The 23,999-nt window shown below is 36.7% G+C and overlaps 1 protein-coding gene and 1 long non-coding RNA gene across 2 annotated transcripts; one reads left to right on the top strand and one right to left on the bottom strand.

Moving 5' to 3' along the window:
* Positions 1-2,171: 2,171 nt before the first annotated feature.
* Positions 2,172-8,492, bottom strand: LOC135967040 (uncharacterized). Its single transcript, XR_010580850.1, has 3 exons — positions 8,287-8,492; positions 7,116-7,264; positions 2,172-2,418 (listed from the first exon to the last, which is right to left on the bottom strand). It is a non-coding gene; the product is annotated as an uncharacterized lncRNA (long non-coding RNA).
* Positions 8,493-8,649: 157 nt separating this feature from the next.
* ARL14EP (ARF like GTPase 14 effector protein) lies at positions 8,650-23,764 on the top strand. Its single transcript, XM_005578330.3, has 4 exons — positions 8,650-8,748; positions 16,448-16,938; positions 18,347-18,474; positions 22,104-23,764. Exons 2-4 carry the CDS (start codon positions 16,513-16,515, stop codon positions 22,330-22,332), a joined length of 783 nt encoding a protein of 260 aa, XP_005578387.1. The 5' UTR covers positions 8,650-8,748; positions 16,448-16,512; the 3' UTR covers positions 22,333-23,764.
* Positions 23,765-23,999: the final 235 nt, after the last annotated feature.

Genomic DNA, 23,999 nt, shown 5'->3' with positions numbered 1-23,999 from the left:
TTAATGGTTGCAGCACACCAACATGGCACATGTATACGTATGTAACAAACCTGCACGTTGTGCACATGTACCCTAGAACATAAAGTATAAGAAAAAAAAAAAAAGAAAAAGAACTGTCTAACCCAGCTCATTTGATAGCCTATTGATCAGTAAGTTAAACAAAACTCTAATTCAATGATAGCAGCATCCTCTGCCCTTTCCAAAAGTGCAGGACAGGATAATAGTATCTCATGGTCAAGAAATGTATTAAATATGTGGAAAAATAAAACGTAAAAGAGAATGAGGGGAAACTTGGTGAAAATTAGCAAAACAATGCTCCGTTCTCCCTCTGCTGGCTTTTAGGCAGTATTGCTCTTCAAAGATCTGTCCAAAGGTCCAAACAAAATTTTTTCAAGGAATCTCAAAAATATCTATAGTTTTTGTAATTTTTTCCAAAAATATTTAGAATACTCATAATGTTCATCTAAATAAGCTCCACCAAAGCTAGGGCATCCTGACCAAAGCTATCATTACCTTCTCTTCTTATCACAGATAATGACTAATACAGAAAAGATAGAACAAGTAGAATCTAATGGCTTGACCAATTTTTCAAAGGAGCAATTCAAAAGAAGTAATTGATATTAATATTATAAATATATAATATTTTCTAGTTTTCTAAGAATATGATTCTTGCAGATTGAGATGCAGCCTGATTGAGTAGGAAAAACACTATATTTTTAGACAGACAACCTGGGTGTGAGTCTTGACTGTCCCTATTATGTACTGGTTATGTAACCTTTAAAAATTATCATTTATATGTTAGTTGTATAACATTACCATTTATGGAACTAAATTTCATCAACCTCTTAATTCCTTTTCTAGTTCTCTCTTTTTTTTTTTACTCCCAGTGCTGTTGAATTACTAATTTTTAATAATTAATTTCTGCATTTAATTCACACCATTTGGGTAATTCGAAGATGTAACCAAAATGGTTCCTGTAATCATCAGCTTCCTTCCTTGATGTTGTGCCAAACACACTGTGGACACCCAGATAAATCCTAATTGATAAAATAATGATCATGATGGCAATAAAGAGCCCTGGGATTTTTATTTGAGCCAAATTCTTTCCTAGTTACATGGCTAGTATTTTGAGTAGCAGCTGTGAACAAATCTGTATTTCCTTCCCCTATGCCACCCCACAACAGTCTGAAATCTTTACTTCAAATGAGACAAATCAGAAAAACTGCTGAAAAATGCAGTTTAAATCTGTCCTTCTGTCCAGTCATTAGTTAAATCCCCTATATCACATTTCTTTAAATCGACTGACTCTTAAATATTGTTATAAGGAAGGAAAGGACAAGGTAGGTGTGAGGTTAGAGGATACTAATTCAAATGATGACTCCACTTCTTTGAAGTTTAATATCCATTTTTCAAGATTGAAATACACCATGTCATAAATGAGATATGTGAGCTTATCATTCCAGTGTTTTCAGATATAATTGGAGGTCCATAAATAGTAGCAAGAATAATTATAGCCACCAGTTATTGAGAACTCACTATGGGCCAGGCACTATACTAAACTATATATTTAAAAAGTTATACACAAACACACACACGTACACAAACACATATTCATTTATTCCCCACAAAAACCCTATAAGGCAGATGCTACTTTCTCTATTTTACAGATAAGAATTTGAAGCTTAGAGAATTAATGTAAATTCCACACACGTTATCCTACTAGTGGCTGAGCCGGGATTTGAACCAGGCAGTCTGATTCCAGAGGCCACTTAGAGTTTTGTTTCATGCCCCAAGGAGGATATTGAAGCTTTAGAAAGCAATTAGTTATGCATGCTCCAGAATAACTAAAATGAAAGCCAACAATAACAACTGAGAACTCCAAGTGGTTTACGAGTGTAAATTGGTGCTGGAAGGAAGGTAAATAGATGCAACCACTTTGAAAACCTCTTCAGCAGTATCTACTCAAACTGAACACACACATTGCCTATAATCCAACAATTCCACTCCCTACTACATATCCAAATGAAAGTGTAAATGTATGTGAACCAAAAGACAGAATGTTCTAATGTTTCTTGCAGCATTATTTGTAGAAGCCCCAAACTGAATGAACCCAATGTCCATCAACAGTGAAACAGATAAAAGAAAATATTGTCAGTTTCATGTAATAGAAATACCACTCAACAACGGCAAATAATTAATTGCTACATACAACATCGATGAATTTCACAGACATAATATTGACCACAAGAGGCCAGACACAAAAGAATATATGTGGTACAATTCCAAAGCTCAAAGTCCAGAAACAACCAAAACCAATCTATGGTCAAAGAAGTTAGAATGGTGGTTACCTTTGGTAAAAGGTGCTCACAACTGGGAGATAGCGTACGAGAGACTTCTGGGAGCTCATAATTTCTTGACCTGGGTAGTGGTTACACAGATATAAAAATGTATCAAGCTATAGACTTAGAACTTGTGTACTTCTTTGTGGTATGTCAAAATTCAATAAAAAGCTTACACAAAGGAAATGAAACTATTGCTAAGAATTCATTCCCCTTCATTCCCTTTCAGAGTACATGCCATCTCATCCCAAATGTGGGATTCTTGCACACAAATGTTTCCTTTTTGCCTAATTCTTGGTTTCTTTGCACATTCCCAAGTACCTTTACTGAGAAGCTGTGAATTTCTCACAGGAAACTACCTCACTAGCTGATATCCTAAACTCTAGTTCCACTCTCTGACCACAACTGTTCATTGTTTCAATTTGATCACAGATTTCACCTCCTTGCCTTCAACTTTGATTTTGAAAGCTCCATTTCTCTTCACTCTCAACCAGCTTTCCCTCTTTCGTTCATTTGTTTATTTGAAGAGATTTGTCACTTCAACCATTCCACTTACTCAACTAATAGTGGTAGGCTCTTGGAATACTATAGTAAATTAAACTGACATTATGTCTTATCTCATGATTCTCACCATCTAATGACTTCCATGACAAAACCCTAAACTCTCTTGTCCTTCTTACACATCTAACCATCAATCGCTCTCCCTTAATTCTGTTGTCTGCCTTCACTGGTCCTACACAAGGACACCTATACACTAGAAGAAAAATTGAAATTTTCACATCATTATTTTACGTCTCCGTGTATTCATGGTTTGTAACTTCATCTGGGTCCTAAATGCTGTTCTATATCCCTAGTGAGATTTCTCTTTATTTTTCCTAACCTCTAATTGAAATTTAGCGTTTCATTTATAGTATTAGCAGCGCCTGTTAGCACTGCTGCAGTACTAATAACTTTGTTTACAGTATCTATAACTTTGTCACCAATAGAAATCACATAACTTTTTTGTATCATATTATAGTTGTTACAGATATCTCAGGATATATTCATATTCATTACTACTTTGCAATTATGGTAGTTATTAGATTTGACACCAGGCCATGCTATTGTATGCATTAGCATAAGTACTGTAGCAGTTTTTAAAAATATGTTTTTTGACACTCCTCCCATCGAGAGGTAGAGATTATGTTCCTTTCCTGTGAATCTGGGGCAACTTAATGACTCCCACATAACCAAGAGAATTCAGTGGAAGTGACGCTACATGTTTCCAGGAGCTAAGTCATAAAAGGCAAAGAGGCTTTCACCTTGCTTCCTGGAGCACAAACCCGGGGAGCTCTGAGACACCACGTGATAAATCCAACTACCCTCTGGCTGCCATGCTGTGAAGAAGACCAAACTAGCCTAAGCAAAGAGCCCATGTGGAGACAGGAAGACAGAGAGAAAGACCGACCTGGCCCAGCTCCTACTGTTACTTTGATTGGTAGAAACAAATAAGAGCTTCTTACAAGGTCTGTCAATCTGCTCTGGCTTATGGGAAGACAAACTATTCCCAGCCCTGTGTAAGTACTAGAAACTGTTTGGCCCACTGCTTTTCCCCAGCCTCGTGGAGTTTCACCCTTCCATTGCACAGATAAGTACTCAGCCCCAAAGGGAAGTACTCAATACAAAGGAACACTCCTACAGATGTCCAAGACTCTCTTGTGTGCCATGTCCTCCTCTCAGATACTCTGCCCATCAGCCTCCCCAAATTCCCATCTCTGTCGCCTCTATTGAGTGAAACCACGGGTTTTTGTTCAGGTTCCGCTCCCTGTTCTAGGCTCTGGACACTGCCTCCAGATAGTAAGCTGGGGTCATTATGGAACTTAATTCATTGTTTCTGTTCTCTCAGGGATCACAATCCTGCACTGCCTGTTGGGCTAACGTCTGAAAACAATTATTTCATATATACATACATATATGTGTATATTTATATATACAACCCTTCCCTAAATATGTATAAGTATACATACTTATAATTTATATGACTGTATATATGTGTGTATATATTATATCTTATAAATATATATTTATAATGTATATTTTATATATTTATATAAAACATATATATTTTATATAAATATGAATATTTTATATTTAATATATTATATATTTATAGAAATACAAATGTGTTATATTAAATGTAAATATTATATATTCTATATAAATATAAATATTTTATATTAAATATGAATATTACATATTCATATTAAATATAAATATTTTATAGTATATATTATATATTTTATACATATATGTTTATTTATATATTATAGAAATATATTCATTATATAAATATATATTAAATAATATTTACATACATATTTTATATTTTATATATACATAAATACATGCATATATATAATATATAAAATATATATATCTTTCCTCAAGTGATACTCCCATCTCAGCTTCTCCAGTTAGCTAGGACTACATTTGTGAGTTACCATGCCCAATTCATTTCACATAGTATGCTCAATTTTCCAGGTGTTTCTAGTGATAGCATAATTTTGCAGAAGCAGAAATCCAAATGTAATTGTTAAAACCTAAATTAAAAACTGAATTGTGTTCTTTAATCTTAACATTCATATTCAAAGACACAAAAAAAGGGGGGCCTCTTTCTACTTAACAGCAAAGCTCGTTGAAGATGTTCTCTCAAGTAGCTGTCAGCACCTCTAACTTCCCACTCTTTAACTGGGCATATTCTGGTTTCTACCATCACCCACGTCACTGAAACAGGTCTTATCACACCATCTATAACTATTTTATTAGTACAGCTATGGAACATATTTAGTTTTTATTTTCCTTCTAGTTCATTTTAGTCTGAGCTGGAAGATAAGAGTGTTTTCCTTACTTGACTTTCTACACCTGTGCTATCCACTCTGGTAGCCACTAGGCACATGTGGCTACCGAAAATTTGAAGCGTAGCTAGACCAAATTGGGAGGTGCTGGAGGTGTAAAACACACACCAGGTTTCCAAGACATAATATGAATAAAAGAATGTGACATACCTCATTAGTTTTTATGTTAATTACATGTTATAATGATCATTCTTAATTATTGGGTTAAACAAGCTATATCTCTAAAATCAATTTCATCTGCTTCTGTTTAGCTTTTTGTATCACTACCAGAAAACTTACAATAGCTTATGTGACTCACGTTATATTTCTAATGGCCAGTACGGCTCTACAACAACCTCTTGCACCGACAGAGCCCTGCTTTAAACTTTCCTTTCTTGGCTTGTGGGTCTCTGTTATTCCCTAGTTTTCTTGCTACCTCGCTCTCTGCTCCTTTTGAGACTTCTCTTCTGAGACCTAAAACTGTTGTTCTAAAATGGTAGTGTGCTGCAAAATCACCTGGGTTGCTTGCCAAAAATGCAGATTCTTGGATCTTATCTGATCTGGTAGACTGGCTTGGAGGACCGAGATTCTGATTCAGTAAAATAGAAGGAGAGCTCCGAAATTTAGATTAATCCTTAGCCCTATTCTTTCTCATTTTACCCTATTCATTCCATAGGTATCATCTTCCCTATCCCATCCACCTCCAAAGATAGAACTACCACTCACAGACCAACATCTCCCAAATCTCTTATCTTCAGCTGAGATCTCTCTCATATCCTGCCCTCTTCTTCCAACTGCCAGCTGTATATCTTCACTTGGAGGTACACTTGATAAGTTTGAGAAAACTTAGCATATTCAGCATTTAAATTCTTATCTCTATTCTCCCTAGCCCATTCCTACCTTTGACCTCTCAGTTATCCAAACTAGAAACCTGAAATAATTCTTTACTTCTTCCTAACCTCTATATCTAATCATATAAAAAACTGACCAATTCTGCTTACTTAACTTCTATCATCTCTGTGCCTTTTAAATGTCCTTCATTTAGGGTTTCTCAATCTTGGCTCTACTGAAATCTTGAGCCAGTTAGTTCTTTGTCGTTGGAGGAGGGGGGTTGTCCTGTGCATTGTTAAATATTTAGCAGTTACCCTGTCCTTTACCCCAGTAGATACTAGTAGCACCCCTTGCTGGTACAACCACAATGCCTCTAGACATTACCAAACCCTGTGGGAGGAGGTGAGTGGGAAGGAATCACATGTCATCCCATAGAGCCTCTGCCTCAGCTGGTGGAGGGCCGCTTCTTAATCATCTGCATTAGGGCAAGAGTTTCCACCTGGCCCTCTAGCCCAGGACTGCACCTCTTTTCTATTCTCTACACTCCTGATAGTTTTACAGTTTTCACAGGTTAAAATTCAGTATCTCTAAGAGGGCATAAAAAGGGCATTATTTTTTACTTACGTGCCTTTCCAGCTTTCCACTCTACCCATACTGAAAGGCTTTGCAGTTTCCTTAGAGATGGATGAACGTCATAAGAAGTGTTAACTACAGAGAGTAAGTAAGCTAGTAGCTTGTGAGATAAATGCAAAACTCCTAGCATATTTTAAATATAGAATATGAGTAAGCATGTACTTTGTGAAACATAGGCAAGATTATGTAAAATATATATAGTAAGTTAGTAAACTATAAGACATGCCAAAGTTAAATACAAATATGATGGAATAGAGAGTCACTGATAGCCAAAAAGGGATGGAAAAACTAAGCTATGAGCAATCATGACATCTCTGGGCTATTAACTATGTCACTCCTACATCAGCCACCCATTGGTCACACCTAGAATAGTCTCATATGTGCTCTGCCCAGGAAATGCAAAAAAAAAAAAAATCCTGTATCTGTTCAACAACTTAACCAGTAAGCTCTGGCTGTGACCAGGCATACTTCCCTGCTTCTATCCAATAAAGCAGGTGTGTACCATTGGCCCAAAGCACTTTCCACCTGTGGGTCTCCTTGCTGACACCTCATCTCTGGTCCTCATAAGTATACCATCAGCAGAGAAGGCTGTTGTGGCAGATAGAATATATGCACATTACTTAACCCATGATTCAGGTGATGGTGTCCTTCCACTTGCTTGCACCTTATCCTAACTGTGTCCACTTACCACAACTCTTCCACCTTTTCACTGGATACTGAAATTAAATAGGCTATATTATTTAATAATCTTAATTCAAGCTGTGAGCCTTCTGTTTCATTACCTTTAGGAGAGCTTGCCTCGTTTACTGGGAAGCCACCATTGCATCAAATTAGTTTCCCACATGACAGTTCCATGCAGGCATTAATCTGCTCCCAGAACACTCCTGCTTTAGCCCTATCATTTTATTCTGTTTATATCCATGTGTTTCTGTTATGACACTTTTCACACCACACTGTGATTAACTGTTTATTCCTCTCTCACTAGTTTGTGAGTTCCTTGGAAGCAGAAATACATTTTATTCTTTTTGTCTAATCATTACTTAACAAAGTGCCAACCACAAAGTAAACAGTAAAAGAATTATAGAATGCAACCTCCTGCAGACACAGTTGAAGAAATTACCCATTGTTTTTTTCCTTTCTGTCGTTCCCTAGTTCTAGGCATCAATCGCCTGCCTAGTCGGGGAGCAGTATGAAAGTGGTGGGAGGACTATAGACTCACTGCAGAAAACAGCTTACAGTAATGCAGTGAATTACTAGCAAGTTTGGGCCTTGGTGGAGCTTGTCTTATTTGCCTGTTCACTGGGGGGTTTCAAACAATAGTTTTTGTTTCCCTGCTATCCCGAACTTAAAATAATTAAGCCAAGAATCTTTAAGAGATGTTTTGTTCTCCAGGATTCTAGATAATAAAACCTACTGTAAAAATTAATGAGCACCTATACTGTGACAGACAATAAAGATACAAGAAAAATGCCATTTCTGTTCTGAGAAAATTTACAAGGATTTTCCTGGAGCCTACATTTTACTCGAAGTAATAGCTATTCTTATAGCTTACAATAAAAGATGCATTTTGGAATATATTTCGCTTGAATGAAAGAAATAGAACGTGAGACCTTAAACAACGGGTCCATTCTTCAGATCCTTTTAACACACCCTCCTTCAGAGGTCGGGGTATTTGCGTGCAAAAGTTTACTATCACGCACAGGTGTGGAGATTTACAAATACAATCCAATTTAATGGGAACTGTGTCTTGTAAGAGATGGCCCCCAGGGACCTCCCATATCCCTAACCTCTCGGAGGACTGCAAAACACAGCTTCTGAAGCAACTCTTGCCTCGCCTTGAATCATTAGCCACTTCACTCCGCCCCGCCCCTTCCGTCCCCGGAGGCCGCCAGATTTGTGTCCGCTCTAGGCTTCTCCCGGACGTCTCTTTGTGGTGGCGTTGAGCTCCTCTAGCCCGTACTTGCCGTCCTCTCAGTGGTAGCGCGGGGACTGGCTGGGAAGCGGGCGGTCGAGTGTGTCCTGTGTGGACGCGGATCCTGCCCGAAGCCGGGCGGAGGAGAGCTGAAGCTAAGGTGGAAGGGGAGCGGGGGAGGCCCTGGGGAGGAGCGGGAGAGTGCAGACGGGCCCCTGAGTGGCGAGGGAGCCCGGCGGCGTCACGGGGGAACCCGGAGAGAGGGGGAAGAGGAGGCCCGCACACGTGAGGGGGATTTCCGCAGTTGGCCGGGGCCTCTCACCCCCAGATCAACCCCTACCCCATAGTTCATCTGCGACGCAACGCCTTGGGCCAAAGCCCAGAACAGGTTCTGCCGCCTCTGACCTCTCCGAGGGTCGTCGCGTGTCCAGTAGGCCCAGGGCCTTCAAAGCTACGATTTTGACTTGAACTACTTAGAATTATATTGTGGCCTTGAACCCTGTAGACAGCCTGTATCTCTGCTATTTTTGTTTTTAATTTTTCAAATCAGAATCTTCTCAACCCTGGCCCTTTGAAGTCAAAGGCTAATGTTTATTTTTCCATCCCGGTACCTTGAACTTAGTAGGTGCCCATTGGACGGGTCTGGTGGTTTTAGTCATTTGTAAATAGCCGTGAACTAAGGACGAAATGTATGTGGCCTCTTACAGGGTTGGGGTGGGAATCATTGCAGGGTTTGGGGGCACTCTGTTAGGCATGATGACAAAAGCTGTAGGCTTGAGTTTCTTCATCTGTAAATGAGAATGATAGTACTTTCCTCAGGGTGGCTATGAAGGTTCCTGAGATGATATTTGCCCTAAGCACTGTACCTGGCATGTCGTGACTACCACACTTGAACCAAATGTTTTCAATGATGTTATAGACTATATTTTTGTTTTAAATTAACTTTACCTTTCTTATTGTGCCTAGATCTTGAGGACTGAGACTCTCTTCTCGGCCTTTGGGCCCTTTGATTAATGCCAATTGTCATGTTATAGGTAATCAGTATTTGAAGATGACAGGCACAAAAAGTTCACAGTTGCAAGATGCGTAACTTTTGTAGGTGTCTGTGCCCTTAACTAAAGCTACTGATTTGGGGCGTAGGGGTAGATTAAACTATATTTTTGTTAAATAAGAGATAATCTGGGAAGATGCTTTATAAGTTGCAAGACCCTATGCCAAAAAAAAAAAAGCCTTTAATTTTTTTCATAAAACATTTCATGAAAGTTTGTTTTCTGTTTTTCGTAAAAGAGACATCAGTTACAAAACGAGGTACATTTTTTGTTTTGTTAAATTTCCTCTAAATCTTACTTTCCCACTAATAAGGAGACTGGTAACAAACTAAAAAACTATGTTAACATGAATTAACACATTGGAACGGGTATTTCTGCATCTCCTCCACAAATTTAGGAAGAACAAGTGAGTTCCGTGATTAATCCTCAATTCCGTCTGCTGTTGTTTTGTTAGTGGCTGTTTTGCTGTTTTGGTAGTGTCTGTTCTGCTGTTTTGGTAGTGTCTGTTCTGCTGTTTTGGTAGTGGCTGTTCTGCTGTTTTGGTAGTGTCTGTTCTGCTGTTTTGGTAGTGGTGGTGGGGTGTTCTGCATTAACACCTCGAAACCCCTGTGATAATGTCCTAGACCTTGCTTTATTAGGAAGTCTTGCAAGCATCATGGCCACGTATGATTTTTCTCAGCTTCCTCAACCTAGTCTACCTTCCTTACCGTTTTTTAATGGGTAGCAAGAGATAATGCTTAAGAACTCTTTAAAACTACTGATGTTTTAAAGTAAAGCTGGTTAATTCCCTGAGCCGGCAGCGTTCAAATTGTATGAAGAACAAATACTTTTGTTTACTACCTAAGGTAGTAGGAGAGGTCTAATCAATGTATTCTACATTTATTTCATTCTCTTTTGATTCTTAGGTAGTGCTACAAAAATATTAAATGTTAATCTTAGAATCACAAAACATGCTGTATTTAGGCACTAAAGTAAAATGATACCAATCCTAAGGCAGGAGAAAGTCTTAATTTTCTCCTATGCAGAATTTTTAAGACAATGTCAAATAAGAAATCTGGACTTAGGAGAGACTTTATTCAAAAGGGTTATTGTAAGAGGAGAAAAGGGACTTTTGCAATGGGTGGAACCAAAAGATCTGCAAGAGTCTCCAAGGAGTGAACCGTGCTGGAAAGTTTTGGTGTGAGGAAGTAGGATATAAGGTTGGCTTGATCTAATAGTAGATCGGAGAATGTTATTCCCTGGCTCTGGCTGAGAGCTGGCTAAAGTTCAGGAACCTGGGGGAAGGAGAGAAACTAAAGTTTAACAAGTATTGTGTTCCACTTGATCTGTAGGGCCACGCAGCTCAGCAAATTATTCATAAATTCATAATTGAAGCAAAAAATGGGAATTTGGAGGGTCTTTCTCTTGCCTGGTCATAGGTAAACAAGGGGGAATCCTTGAGTCTTACCTAACTCAAAGGTGGATTTTTAAAATTATAGCTAATAAAGAACCAGCACAGGGCTCAAGCAAAATTCACCTTGTCAAAAAGTGTTTTTATTATTTGACATTGAAAAGTATTGAAAACCTGGATTTTATTTATACCATGGTGAATCTTTCTAAGACTGGGGTGTTTGTTATTGGTTTGCTTGTTATCCTATAAGAAGCTGGATGTTTTTCTTCTTCCATGAGGAGTACTAGGTTTTATACTGACCAGAATGATTGAATGGAGCAAATTAATCTTTTCTTGCATTAAAGGATTATTAAAATAGGAACTGGTAAGATGCTATAACCAGTTTAAGTGACAATTAAAAGTAGACATGTTTAAGAGCAGAAATATTGAAATAAATACACAAGTGAAGGCAAAATTGGCTGCTTCCACAGTGAGACAAATTCTATCACTGAACCTTCACCAGATAGAATTTACAAGAATACAATTATTTTGCCTTGCTGTTGGTTATCTACAGTTGACAGTTGTAAAATAACTCCAAGATGCTGAAAGAATCAGACTTCCCATATAATCAGAATCTGAAAACCTGAAAGGCTGTGCTCTCAACAGTGCAGTTTTCTATTGAAGCAGATGTTTTTCTCTGTCCTTAGTTTATCAAGTTTAAATCTCCTCTCCCCCAATAATCTTCCCTAGAGTTAGACTTCCTGTAAGGCAAATACATATCTGAGTTTTCTTATTCTTTTTTGCTATCTTCTATAAAATATATCTTCTTCTATATATTTGCTATCATCTATAAAATATAAAATATAGAAGATAGCAAAACATTTTAAGTTTAATTTTTTTAATTGAATTATCTAGAGCAGTACATAGCAAACTGTAATGTGCTTACACATCACCTGGGCATCTTTTTGAAATGCAGATCCTGATTCATTGGGTCTGGAGCTGATACTGAGATTCTGTATTTCTACCGAGGTCTCAGCTGATGCCAGTGCTGATTCAGGGGCAGTAAATAGTAAAGCATTTCCAACTATATTAAGGAAGGGGCCAGATAAATCATCATTATGGAAGAACGTAGCAGTGTACTGTAGGTGAAAGGAACAATATGAAGTTGCTGGACTGTCATTTGAAGAAAATAAAATATAAATTGTAGGCCACATCGCCACAACACAGACCAAAATGAGCAAAAACAGTTGCTAGGAAACAGACTCGAATGCAGAACTTTAGCTTACAGGAGGAAGACAGAAAGAGCTGGAAATGGGAACACTGAGGAATATAACAGAGGAGGAACAACCAGAGGTTGTAATTTTTAGAATGCAGACAGTGACCACTTATGATCAGTGTCTGAAATTTAGTGTTCCTTGAGCTAGCTAGACTTGGACTCTTTGACAGTATGTGAACAGACTGCCTAATTGTAGATCAGAAAGCTAACCTATGGAAGACTTTAAAACTGCCGTGACCAGGTGTGTGTACTCAAGTGAGTGGGATTAGTTTGCTGCTGAGTTTTAATCTGTGTAAAATTTAGTTTTTATCACAGTTGACAATGTCTTTTATCAGATAGGATATTTTAATTTTGAAATGAGCTGGTCCTGTAAAGAAGTAATTCATTGTCTGAAATTCAAATCTAACAGGGCATCCTGCGTTTTTTATTTGCCAAATCTGGTGACCCCATTTTCTGCATCCAGTAAGTAGAGATCTTTCTTTGGTGCCAGCTCAATGTCCTGCCTGTTACTAAGAAAAAACTTAACTTCCTATAGACAAATTACAGGACCACCTACTCAGAAGGCTGATAGGTGAGAGAATCACTTGAGGCCAGGAATTTCAGAAATAGGTATTCAACTTCACTGGCACAAGTTACAGAGTCTGTTCCATTAGTTTCCTTTAATCATGATGAACTCTGGTGAATTTTGTAGTAATTTAGCCACGAATAAAGGAAACTAACGGAACAGAGACTCCCCAATAAGTAAGGAAAAGAATTTTTTTACCTAAAATTTAAATTAATAAATAGAGTAAATGAAATTAACCTAAAGGGTAAAAATGTATTATTACTATGGACAGATGAGTTTTAGTTTCCTAAATCCAAGATGCTTTTCCTATCAAATATGGCCAGGGTAGCCCAAGTTTTGAATACTAGAAAATAGCCTTATGGCAAAAAATTCCATTATAGGTCTGTGGCTAAAAACTGGTAATGGTTACCTACAAATAAAAATCTGTGGCATTAACAAAATATTAAGCATTATTTTCTATACAGTGCTGAGGGATAATTGTTCTAGTTTCCCTTGTATTAATAAACGTCAGAGCCAGATTGTGTCCCTTATTTGCTAAGATACATTGCCACGTAGTTCGTTGTTTTGTAACTTTACCTCTGGTTTCCGTTTTCTCCTCAACTTATCTTAACCCAATTATCTGTTTGAAGAAAAAAAATTATTATGATTATTTTTTTTGAGACAAGACTCTCACTTTGTCGCCCAGGCTGGAGTCCAGTGACACGATCTTGGCTCACCGCAACCTCCACCTCCTGGGTTCAAGCAATGCTCATGCCTCAGCCTCCCATGTAGCTGCACTACCACACCTAATATTTTTGTATTTTTAGTAGAGGTGGGGTTTCACTGTGTTAGCCAGTCTAGTCGAGAACTCCTGGTCTCAAGTGATCCACCCACGTCGGCCTCCCAAAGTGTTGGGATTACAAGCATGAGCCACAATGCCTGGCTAGAAAAAAATGTTCTAATTATTACTGTGATAGAAGCCATTTCATCTGATTTGATTAGGACCTATATTAGTTCCTTTTAAAAGCTAACTAAAACAGAATAAATGAATATAAATATACTCTGTTTTTACCAGCTTTAAAACTTTTTTTCAGTTAAAATGTTCAGTAACATTTTTTAACACTTTAAAGTGTATTTTATTTTTTAACTTTCTAAATATAGTATTTTGACCTAAAGCACAGACATTTATTCACCATTTTTTGTTACCTGAGGCCAGGGTCTTTTATTGTTATATGATTTTGCTGATTATTTTCTCTGCAGAAACCACATCAAAAAGTGTTTAAGATTTCTCTCCAGTTTTTTTTTTTTTTTTTTTAATTTGGCAAAGCTTAAAAACACTTGTAAAATTGCCGAATCCTAGATTTCACGGGACCTTACTACCACTCAGATTTCAGTGGTTCACATCTTTTCTCAACAGCAGTTTTTTTCCTAATGAGTTGCATCTTTTCTTGAGAATTCAACTTAGTTTTTTTAATTTGGTTTGAAAATATTTATGGAAAATTTCAAATAGAAAGTATGGACAGTAGTGAAGCACTTATGTACATGTCACCAAACCTTATTTTCTGTAAATCTTTTTGGGGAAAAAAATGTTTTTTCCCCTCAGAAGTATCCACAAATGTGATATATGTTACTCTCATGTATATTTTAGTATATATTCATGTTTCATCTGTGAATCTTTTTTTTTTTTTTTTTTTTTTGAGACGGAGTCTCGCTCTGTCGCTCAGGCTGGAGTGCAGTGGCGCGATCTTGGCTCACTGCAAGCTCCGCCTCCCAGGTTCACGCCATTCTCCTGCCTCAGCCTCCCGAGTAGCTGGGACTACAGGCGCCCGCCACCTCGCCCGGCTAATTTTTTGTATTTTTTTAGTAGAGACAGGGTTTCACTGTATTAGCCAGTATGGTCTCGATCTCCTGACCTCGTGATCCACCGGTCTCGGCCTCCCATTTTACCCTTACTGATGATACTATATAACCTTTACAACGTTTTTCACTTAAGATTGTCTTTAAGATTTATTCATGTTGATACATGCAATTCATGTAGTTTATTCATTTTAACTGTTATGTGGGAGTCCCTTGTGTGAGTAACAATTTCACATCCTTTACAATTAGGTTATTTGTCATCTTTCACTGCCAAAGGCAGTGAATGCTGAAAGTTTTCATATATAACTTGTGCTCGTATTGGAGATATTTTTCTCCAGCTGACGCCCAGAACTGAAAAGAGGTCAGTCCCAAGGTATATGCTTCCTCAGTTTTACAAGAAATTGCAGAAAAGGTTCTAAAGCAGTTGCAGCAATTTACATTCCTACCAAAGTTATTATAAGGAGCATGTAAGGGTTGGACACATCTTAACCAGATATCAGATTTTTAAATTGATTTCAAGCAAATGTTTAAGAAATGATACTTAATTTGCATTTTCCTAGGAACTATGAGGGAAACAGTTTGTATGCTGTTCTCTTTCTCTGTGAATTGCCTAACTATATTTGTTTAGTTTTCCAATGGACTCTGTCATTTTCTAATTGATTTTTTAAAGTGAGGGGTTACTCGAATATTTACAATAATAATCCTAACAACACCTTTCAAGTGTCATTTTTTTCTCCTTTAGTTATACAGAAATGTGTAAATTTTACATATAATCAAATGTATCCATCTTTTTATTTTTTTTGGTACCTGCTTGCTTGTTTGAATAATTCTTCCCTACTCCCATGTCAGAAAATCTTCTTTATTTTCTCATAAAATGTTTAGTTTTTCTTTTCATGTTTAATTCTTTAATCCACCTGTAATTGATTTTTGTTTGTGCAGAAGAGATCTAATCCTTTTTCCATATGGTTAACTGGTTAAAGTCCCTTCTTCATTAGTGTGTGATACCCATTGATTAATAGTACCACATGTCATATACCAAGCCCTCTTCTACTCATGGATCTGTTTGTTTATACTATACCAATACCATAGTTTCAATTAGAATAGGTTTATAGTAAATCAATATGTTACTGTATTTTCCTTCATGATTACCTTGGCTTTCTTAGACCTTTACTCTTTGATATAGGCCAGCTTGCTAAATTCCAGTGGGGTGGGAGTAGAATATCTGATGGAACTTTGATTGGAATAAAACTGAATTTACAGATGTATTCCTGGATAATTGACAGATTTTTTATAATGAGGCACTCCATGATATATAGCTGCATTTATTTAGGGTACCTTTTTTGTCTTTCAGTTTGATAATTTTCTCCATGAAGGACTTGTTACATATTTTTTGTAAGAGTCACATATTTTGTAAGATACAGTGTTTTTCGGTTTCTAGCATCCCTGGTGAATTCTCTTATTAGTTCTAATGGTTTGTTAAACCTCTTGTATTTCTCATGTATCTTTGGATAATATTTCTTATTTCCTCCTTTTTAATTCTTATATAGTCTTAAATATAATCTGTAATTGCAGGTGTTCTCGCCAAGTTCTGACTTTTCAGGGAATGCTTCTGTTTGATTATTAAATGTCTATTATAGGACTTTGGTAAATACCTTTTTTATTCCTTATTTTCTTTTAGACAGGTGTTGAATTTTATCAAATACATTTTCAGTTTCCTAGATAAACTTGCAGCACAAATTTGATTCTCTTTAATATTTTCTCTAGGGTGATCAGCCCATGACCTAGACCTCTAGACAAAATAAAACAGGGAAAATTTGCTAGAATCAAGAATGATGGATCCATGTTCAGTTGGAGTCCAGCTTCGTACTACAAATGAGTGCCATAAAACCTACTATACTCGTCACACAGGTTTTAAGACTTTGCAAGAATTGTCATCAAATGATATGCTTTTACTTCAACTTAGAACTGGAATGACACTTTCTGGGAACAATACAATTTGCTTTCATCATGTAAAAATTTACATTGACAGATTTGAGGATTTACAGAAGTCGTGTTGTGACCCATTTAACATACACAAAAAATTAGCCAAAAAAAATTTGCATGTAATTGACTTAGATGATGCCACTTTTCTGAGTGCAAAATTCGGAAGACAGCTTGTACCTGGTTGGAAGCTTTGTCCAAAATGCACACAGATAATCAATGGAAGTGTGGATGTTGATACTGAAGACCGCCAGAAAAGGAAACCTGAGTCAGATGTATGTATAATATTCATTTTTTTCTATGTGAATTCTACCATGTAGGATTTTGCTTAACTATAAGAAAATCATATTTACAGTATTACTATATTTGCTAGGATACAGTGAATTAAAAGGAGGGGGTGAAAGTGGATGATGTGTCTAAATATTATTCACATACACTGAAGGTCAAGACTGGGGGATAAAGAAAGTAGGCTTGGGAAAGGAATAATAAAATATGCCTGAGACTCCAAGCTACAACTTTTAGTACGAAGACTTTAGGAGTGGGTTTCAGAACATTCCGGCCAAGCCAAAATTTTGTTTCTTTTCTGATACCAAAGTGACTACATGGGACATAGCAAACAGCAAGTGTCTTTGAAGCAGGATGAATTTGCCTTTATATGAAGGACCTGGAAATCACCGCTTTAAAAGGAACATTAGAGAGATGACTTATAGTAATTGTTTTTTATTTCACTCTTTCTTTCTCCTTTGACACTATCCCATTCTTGAGTTTTTTAAATGCTTGTGAGTTTTCTTTGCTTCTAGCTCTGAATTCCTACTTGGTATGGTCAAGGCTGATTTTAGGACTCGTCGTGGTAAAAAAATAATAATAATAAATTTTTACATTGTAAAGTATTAAATATTTTTCCTCTATTCCTTATTGACATGCCTACATGCATATTTAACCGTATCAGAACAACTTAAGATTTCGTAAAGCTATCTTTTGTGTAGGACAAGCATGCCAAGGAAGCACTTCTCATAATTTTTACTTGTAATTATTTCATAATTCTTACCTCTGGAATATTTTTCTCCTTTTTATTAAACCAAGTTAAAAGATAGTTGAAATTTGAAATTATACTATTTTCCTGTTGTTCTCTTCTGAGAGGAACATCTTGAGGGCCCAGTTTATCTGCAGTTCATACTAGATACTTGCTGATGATGTCACTGTGGATGTCTTCACCTTATCTATCCAATGTTCTTGTAGAATATATCAGCTGCAGCTCTTTCCTCCCCAAATAACAAACATAAACCCTTAAACAACAAGAAATCCTTAAGGACCCAGGATTGTTAGGAAATCAGTTATGTGCCACTGGATTATACAGCAGTTTTTGTGCCTTCTTGCCTGTGTTGGCAGCAGCCATTAGCGGTTTTCACAATGCCTTCCTCCTCTGCTCCTAATATACCAGAGACTAAAATCAAATAATGAAAATGTTACTAATACATTAACCAATACACTTTGAATATGATCTAGGGCCGTGTAAACTTTCTTGCACTTAGGCTCTAAAACCTAAGTGCAAGAAAACCTTGTTTTCTTTTTTGTATGTTCCAGACTGCCTTCCAGGTTAGGAAGTCATCTGGTTTAACATTAAATGAAATGTTATTGTCTGATGTCTAGATTTGAGTTGATAATTTGTTTACCTTTCTTCAGGGAAGAACTGCTAAAGCTTTGAGGTCACTACAATTTACAAATCCAGGAAGGCAAACTGAATTTGCTCCGGAAACTGGTAAAAGAGAAAAAAGAAGGCTTACAAAAAATGCAACCGCTGGTTCAGACAGGTAGGCTAAGTGTTATTGAAGACATGTTAACTTGCTGCTTCACATCTGCATTGTTCCCCTATTTTTCTCTTAAATTTTGAATTTTCTGGGTTCATATTTTAAATTGGATAATATGGAATTAGTAAAAACCTATGAAGGCCTTTGTTTTTACTCATATAAAATTAAGGTATCCCTTTCAATTCCAAAAATTTGTTTCTAAGAAGGTAGCAGTGAACTGAAGCAAATCATTTTGGCATGAGAGTTAAAATAATTACAATTAAAGTAATTCACTTATTTGAAAAGCATTGGTGTATATGTACGGACATACCTCCTTTTATTGGTGCTTCACTTTATTCTCTACAAAGTGCTATTTTTTTTTTTTTTTTTTTTTTTTTTTACAAATTGAAAGTGTGGCAACTCTGTAAGTCTATTGGTGTCATTTTTCTAACAGCATGTACTCCCTATCTCAGTGGCCTTTTGGTAATTATTGCAATATTTACACCTTTTTCATTACTATATCTGTCATGATGATCTTTGATGTTACTATTATAATTGTTTTGAGTCACTAGGAACCACACCAATGCAAGGTGGTGAACTTAGTCGATAAATGCTGTGGGTGTTCTTACTGCTCCACCTACTGGCTGTTCTCTAGACTCTCTCCCTCTCCTCAGGTGTCCCTATTCCCTGAGAAACAAATATATTGAAATCTTTCCAACTAATAACCCTACAGTGGCCTGTAAGTGTTCAAGTGAAATGAAGAGTCAAGTCTCTCATTTTACAAAAAAAGTTAGAAATGATTAAGCTTGGGAGGAAGGCACATCAAAAGCTGAGACAGGCCAAAACCTGGGCCTCTTGTGCTAAACAGCCAAGTTGTGAATGCAAAGAAAAAGTTCAGGAAGGACATTTAAAAGTACTATTCCATTGAACACAAATGAGAAGAAAGAAAAACAGCCTTTTTGCTAACATAGAGAAACTTTAAATGGTCTGGATAGAAGATCAAACTAGCTACAACACATTCCCTTAAGCAAAAGCCTATACCAAAGCAAGGTTCTAACCCTCTTCAATTCTCCAAAGGCTGAGAGAAGTGAGGAAGCTTCAGAAGAAAAGTTTGAAGCTAACAGAGGTTGGTTTATGAGGGTAAGGAAAGAAGCAATCTCCATAATTTAAAAGTGCAAGGTGAAGCAGCAAGTTATTGATGAAGGTAGCTACACTACCCAACAGATTTTCAATGTAGACAAGCAGCCTTCTTTTTTTTTTTTTTTTTTTTTTTTTTTTTGAGATGGAGTCTTGCTCTGTCGCCCAGGCTAGAGTGCAGTGGTGCAATCTCAGCTCACTGCAACCTCCACCTGGCGGGTTCAAGCGATTCTCCTGCCTCAGCCTCTCGGGTAGCTGGGACTATAGGCGCATGCCACCATGGCCAGCTAATTTTTTTGTATTTTTAGTAGAAACGGGGTTTCACTGTGTTAGCCAGGATGGTCTCAATCTCCTGACCTTGTGATCTGCCCACCTCAGCCTCCCAAAGTGCTGGGATTTCAGATGTGAGCCACCACGCCCGACCAACAAACAGCCTTCTAATGGAAGAAGATACCATCTTTCATAGCTAGAGAGGGGAAGTCTATACCTGGCTTCAAATCTTCAAAGGATAGGCTGTCTTAGTAGGGACTAATGCAGGTGGTGACTTTTAAGTGGAAGCCAATTATTTACCTCTTCGAAATCCTAGGCTCCTAATGATGCTAAATGTACTCTACCTGTCCTGTATAAGTGGCACAAAGCCTGGATGGCAGCATATCTGTTTACAGCATTGTTCACTGAATATTTTTAGCCCACTTGGGAGACTTCCTGCCTAGGTAAAAGGATTCCTTTCGGAATATTGCTACTCATTGACAATGTACCTGATCACTCAAGAGCTCTGATGGAGATGTCCCAGGAGATAAATGTTTCATGCCTGCTAACACAACACTCATTCTGCAGCCTGTGGATCAAGGGGTACTTTGACTTTCAAGTCTTGTTATTTAAGAAATACGTTTTGTGAGGCCAGAGCTGCCGTAGACAGTGAGTGATTCCTCTGATGGATTTGGGCAAAGTAAATTGAACACCTTCTGGAAAGGATTCACCATTCCAAGAGTTTGGAAGAAGATTCCAATCCTCATGGATGACTTTGAGGGGTTCAAGACTTCAGTAGAGAAAGTAATTGCAGACGTGGTGGAAATAGCAAGAGGACTAGAATTAGAAGCAGAGCCTGGAGATGTGACTGAGATATTGCAATCTTGTGATAAAACTTGAATGGATGAGGAGTTTCTTCTTAGAGATGAGCAAAGAATGTGATTTATTGAGGTGGAATCTACTGGTGAGGATGCTGTTAACATTACTGAAATGACAAAGGATTTAGATTATATAAACTTAGTAGATAAAGCAGAGGCAGAATTTGAGAAGATGACTCCAGTTTTGAACATTCTGCTGTAGGTAAAATGCTATCAAACACCATCGCATGCTACAGAGAAATCTTTTGTAAAAGAAGAGTCCACTGATGCAGCAAACTTCACTGTAGTCTTACTTTAAGAAATGGCCACAGCTACCCCAGCCTTCAGCAACCAACACCCTGATCAGTCAGCTTTCCTCTTTGAGGCAAGATCCTCCACCAGCAAAAAAAACTACAACTCACTGAAAGCTCAGATGATAGTTAGCATTTTTTAGCAATAGAGTATTTTTAAATTAAGGTACATACATTTTTTTCTTAGAGATAAGGCTGTTGCACACTTAATAGACTATAGTGTAAGCTTAACTTTTATATGCACTGGAAAAGAAAAAAATATATATATATGTGTGACTCACTTTATTGGTGGTGGTCTGGAACCAAACCCACAATACCTCCAAAGTGTGCCTGTAATTCATATGTCTCTGTTCTATGGGTAGCAGCTAAAAGGTAATTACATTTTATGAGAATGCGAGGTTTTTATTTTTTACATGTCTGAAATAGAAATGCAGTTCTGTATAGTCAACAGAATGAATGGGAGGACTAGATTGTTTAGAATATGACTCTTTAAAACAAATGTTAGTATAATCATTCAGAATTATTTTTAAGTTCAGTCAACATTTCTATATATGCCATCTATTCCATCTGTTAAAGTTTACATTGAGTCATTTGAATATTTTTAGGCCAAATTTACTAGAGTCCATTAAAGAACCAGAAACATTAATTGTAGTATAAAAATCTATAGAGGTGGTATACTATAATAAAAATAAGACTATGTTGATAAAACAGTGAAGAGGTTGGTAACTAATAAAATGAACCACTATTAACCTGTCATTCTTTTTTGTTTGTTTAAAGTAAAGGGAAAATTATACTTATTTTTTGGACAAAGCTCCTGTTCATTCCTTTGCTGAAGTGACTTTTTAATGGACTTCAAGAAGCGTATTCAGACTTTTTGGATTTGTCTCAACACTCTAGAGTTAGGTCTGCTCTTCTCACATGGAGTTCATTTACTGCTGACAATAGAATAAGCCTTGAGTCAGATAAATTATAGATCATTTTGGCATGACCTCATCTCAAAATATTTTATCGCCTTTTTTTTTTTTTTTACTGTATTTTCAATTAAATAATCAAAAATAACTTATTTATGAGGTGTAATTCCTTGTGTTTTATTTTACAGACAAGTGATACCAGCAAAGAGTAAGGTCTATGATAGCCAAGGTCTCCTGATTTTTAGTGGGATGGACCTCTGTGACTGCCTTGATGAAGATTGCTTAGGATGTTTCTATGCTTGTCCTGCCTGTGGTTCTACCAAGTGTGGAGCTGAATGCCGCTGTGACCGCAAGTGGCTGTATGAGCAAATTGAAATTGAAGGAGGAGAAATAATTCATAATAAACATGCTGGATAATCTGTGGTACCAAACTGTGGGGCCTTTAAAGGTCATTATTTCTAAAATTCTGTTACTCTTAAGATATATTTTAAGCTTGATTGTCATATGACAAAGATTTTAAAACCACCTCAGTGTGCCCTGATTTTTCATCTTGGGTGCTTTAAGATTCACTATTTGATATAAATTCAGATAGGCTATTTTTCAGCCTATTAAGCCTGTCTGGATCAATGTTAACAAGTAGGGTGTAGACAGTCCTCTATTTGCATGTTTCCCGTGGTCACAAATTTCATTGACCTAGATTTCATTTAAACACCAGTTTCCTTACCGGGAAGGAAAAGAAACTGGTAAGGAAACTGTTGTTAAAATCTAGGTTAAAATTTTAGTTAGCGCAGTATAACTCTTGAGTAATTACATGAAGTACAAACTTCTCTGCTAGTTCTTCAGTCTACAAATCACTATGTAAATAACAGATATACTTCATGATTAATAACCAGTCATGTTGACTGCTTTCAGATTCTTCCAGTGGTTTGTCCCTGTGTATCTGTTATTCAGTTCACTTACAGCAGGGCACATAGTTATGCTGTCACTTTGTCATCCACTTGACATTTTATAGAAGTGAACACTCAAAAGAGCTGGCCAACAAAGATGAAAGTGCAGCAAAGCAATAAAAAATGATAACACTGGAAGTGAAATTTTAATCAAACATAAATGAATTTGTAGAAGAAGTCACTGACCATGGGAATATTGTTCTTGCTGCTGTGCATTCATAGGAGCTTAATGAAGGCAAACTTATCAACACAAATAAGAAAAGTGGTTGCAATAAAGACAAATATGTCCCAGAGGAAGTGATGGTTAAAAAAAAAAAAAAAAACTTTACATTAAAGGATATTTAATGTGAATATAGAAATATTTCACAACATTGAAAGCACAAGCAATAAAAGGGTGGAAGCGGACCCAAACTTAAAAGAAGTATGAGTTTGCCTTGAACATAAAAGATGCTTACTCAGTATCATAAGTTACTTGCCAGAAAAAAAGGCAAGCCCTATTCAAACTGCTTTGTTTTTACAATGAAATAAAACACTTTAGCTCTATTTCTAATGTTTTAAATTACAGTGTACTAAATATTTTTAAACATTTTTGCATTTTTTTCCTACATTTATAACTGATCTTAAGAATTTTTAATATTTTAGCAGAATCTTAAAGGTCATGGAACAGTCATCGTTTTCCCCATTGATTATTAAGATTTCATGGCCATTTTATGGTCCCACAGTACCACGCAAAATGAGGATCGCTTGTAGCTGGGAACAATGCTTGCTTCAGGGAAAACTGATTTTGATAGAACCGACTAGTTGAGTATTAAACTGTTTTGGAAATAATTTATATATCTCAGTGCTGAAATATATTTCTCTTCTCCCCACTTATTCAAATAAAAAAGTTTTAATACTGTAAACCTTTCATTGTTTGCACCATGCACTCGTCAAAATTGTTCTGGGGGACAAAAAACTTTATGTATAAAGCATGAATATACACATAGTACTTAAACAGATACTATATTTGCGGTATTAAAATTTGGGGGGTGGTTGATTAGGATTATAAAAAGTCTCCTTAGGGGAGTGATAGAAAAGAGAAACACTGGTTAATACAGAGTATAAATAAATTTTTTGGAAATTGATTGCATCTTGATG

Source organism: Macaca fascicularis, chromosome 14 (assembly GCF_037993035.2).
Source record: "Macaca fascicularis isolate 582-1 chromosome 14, T2T-MFA8v1.1".
Taxonomy (NCBI): Eukaryota; Metazoa; Chordata; class Mammalia; order Primates; family Cercopithecidae; genus Macaca; species Macaca fascicularis.
This window is presented reverse-complemented; position numbering and strand designations above follow the sequence as displayed.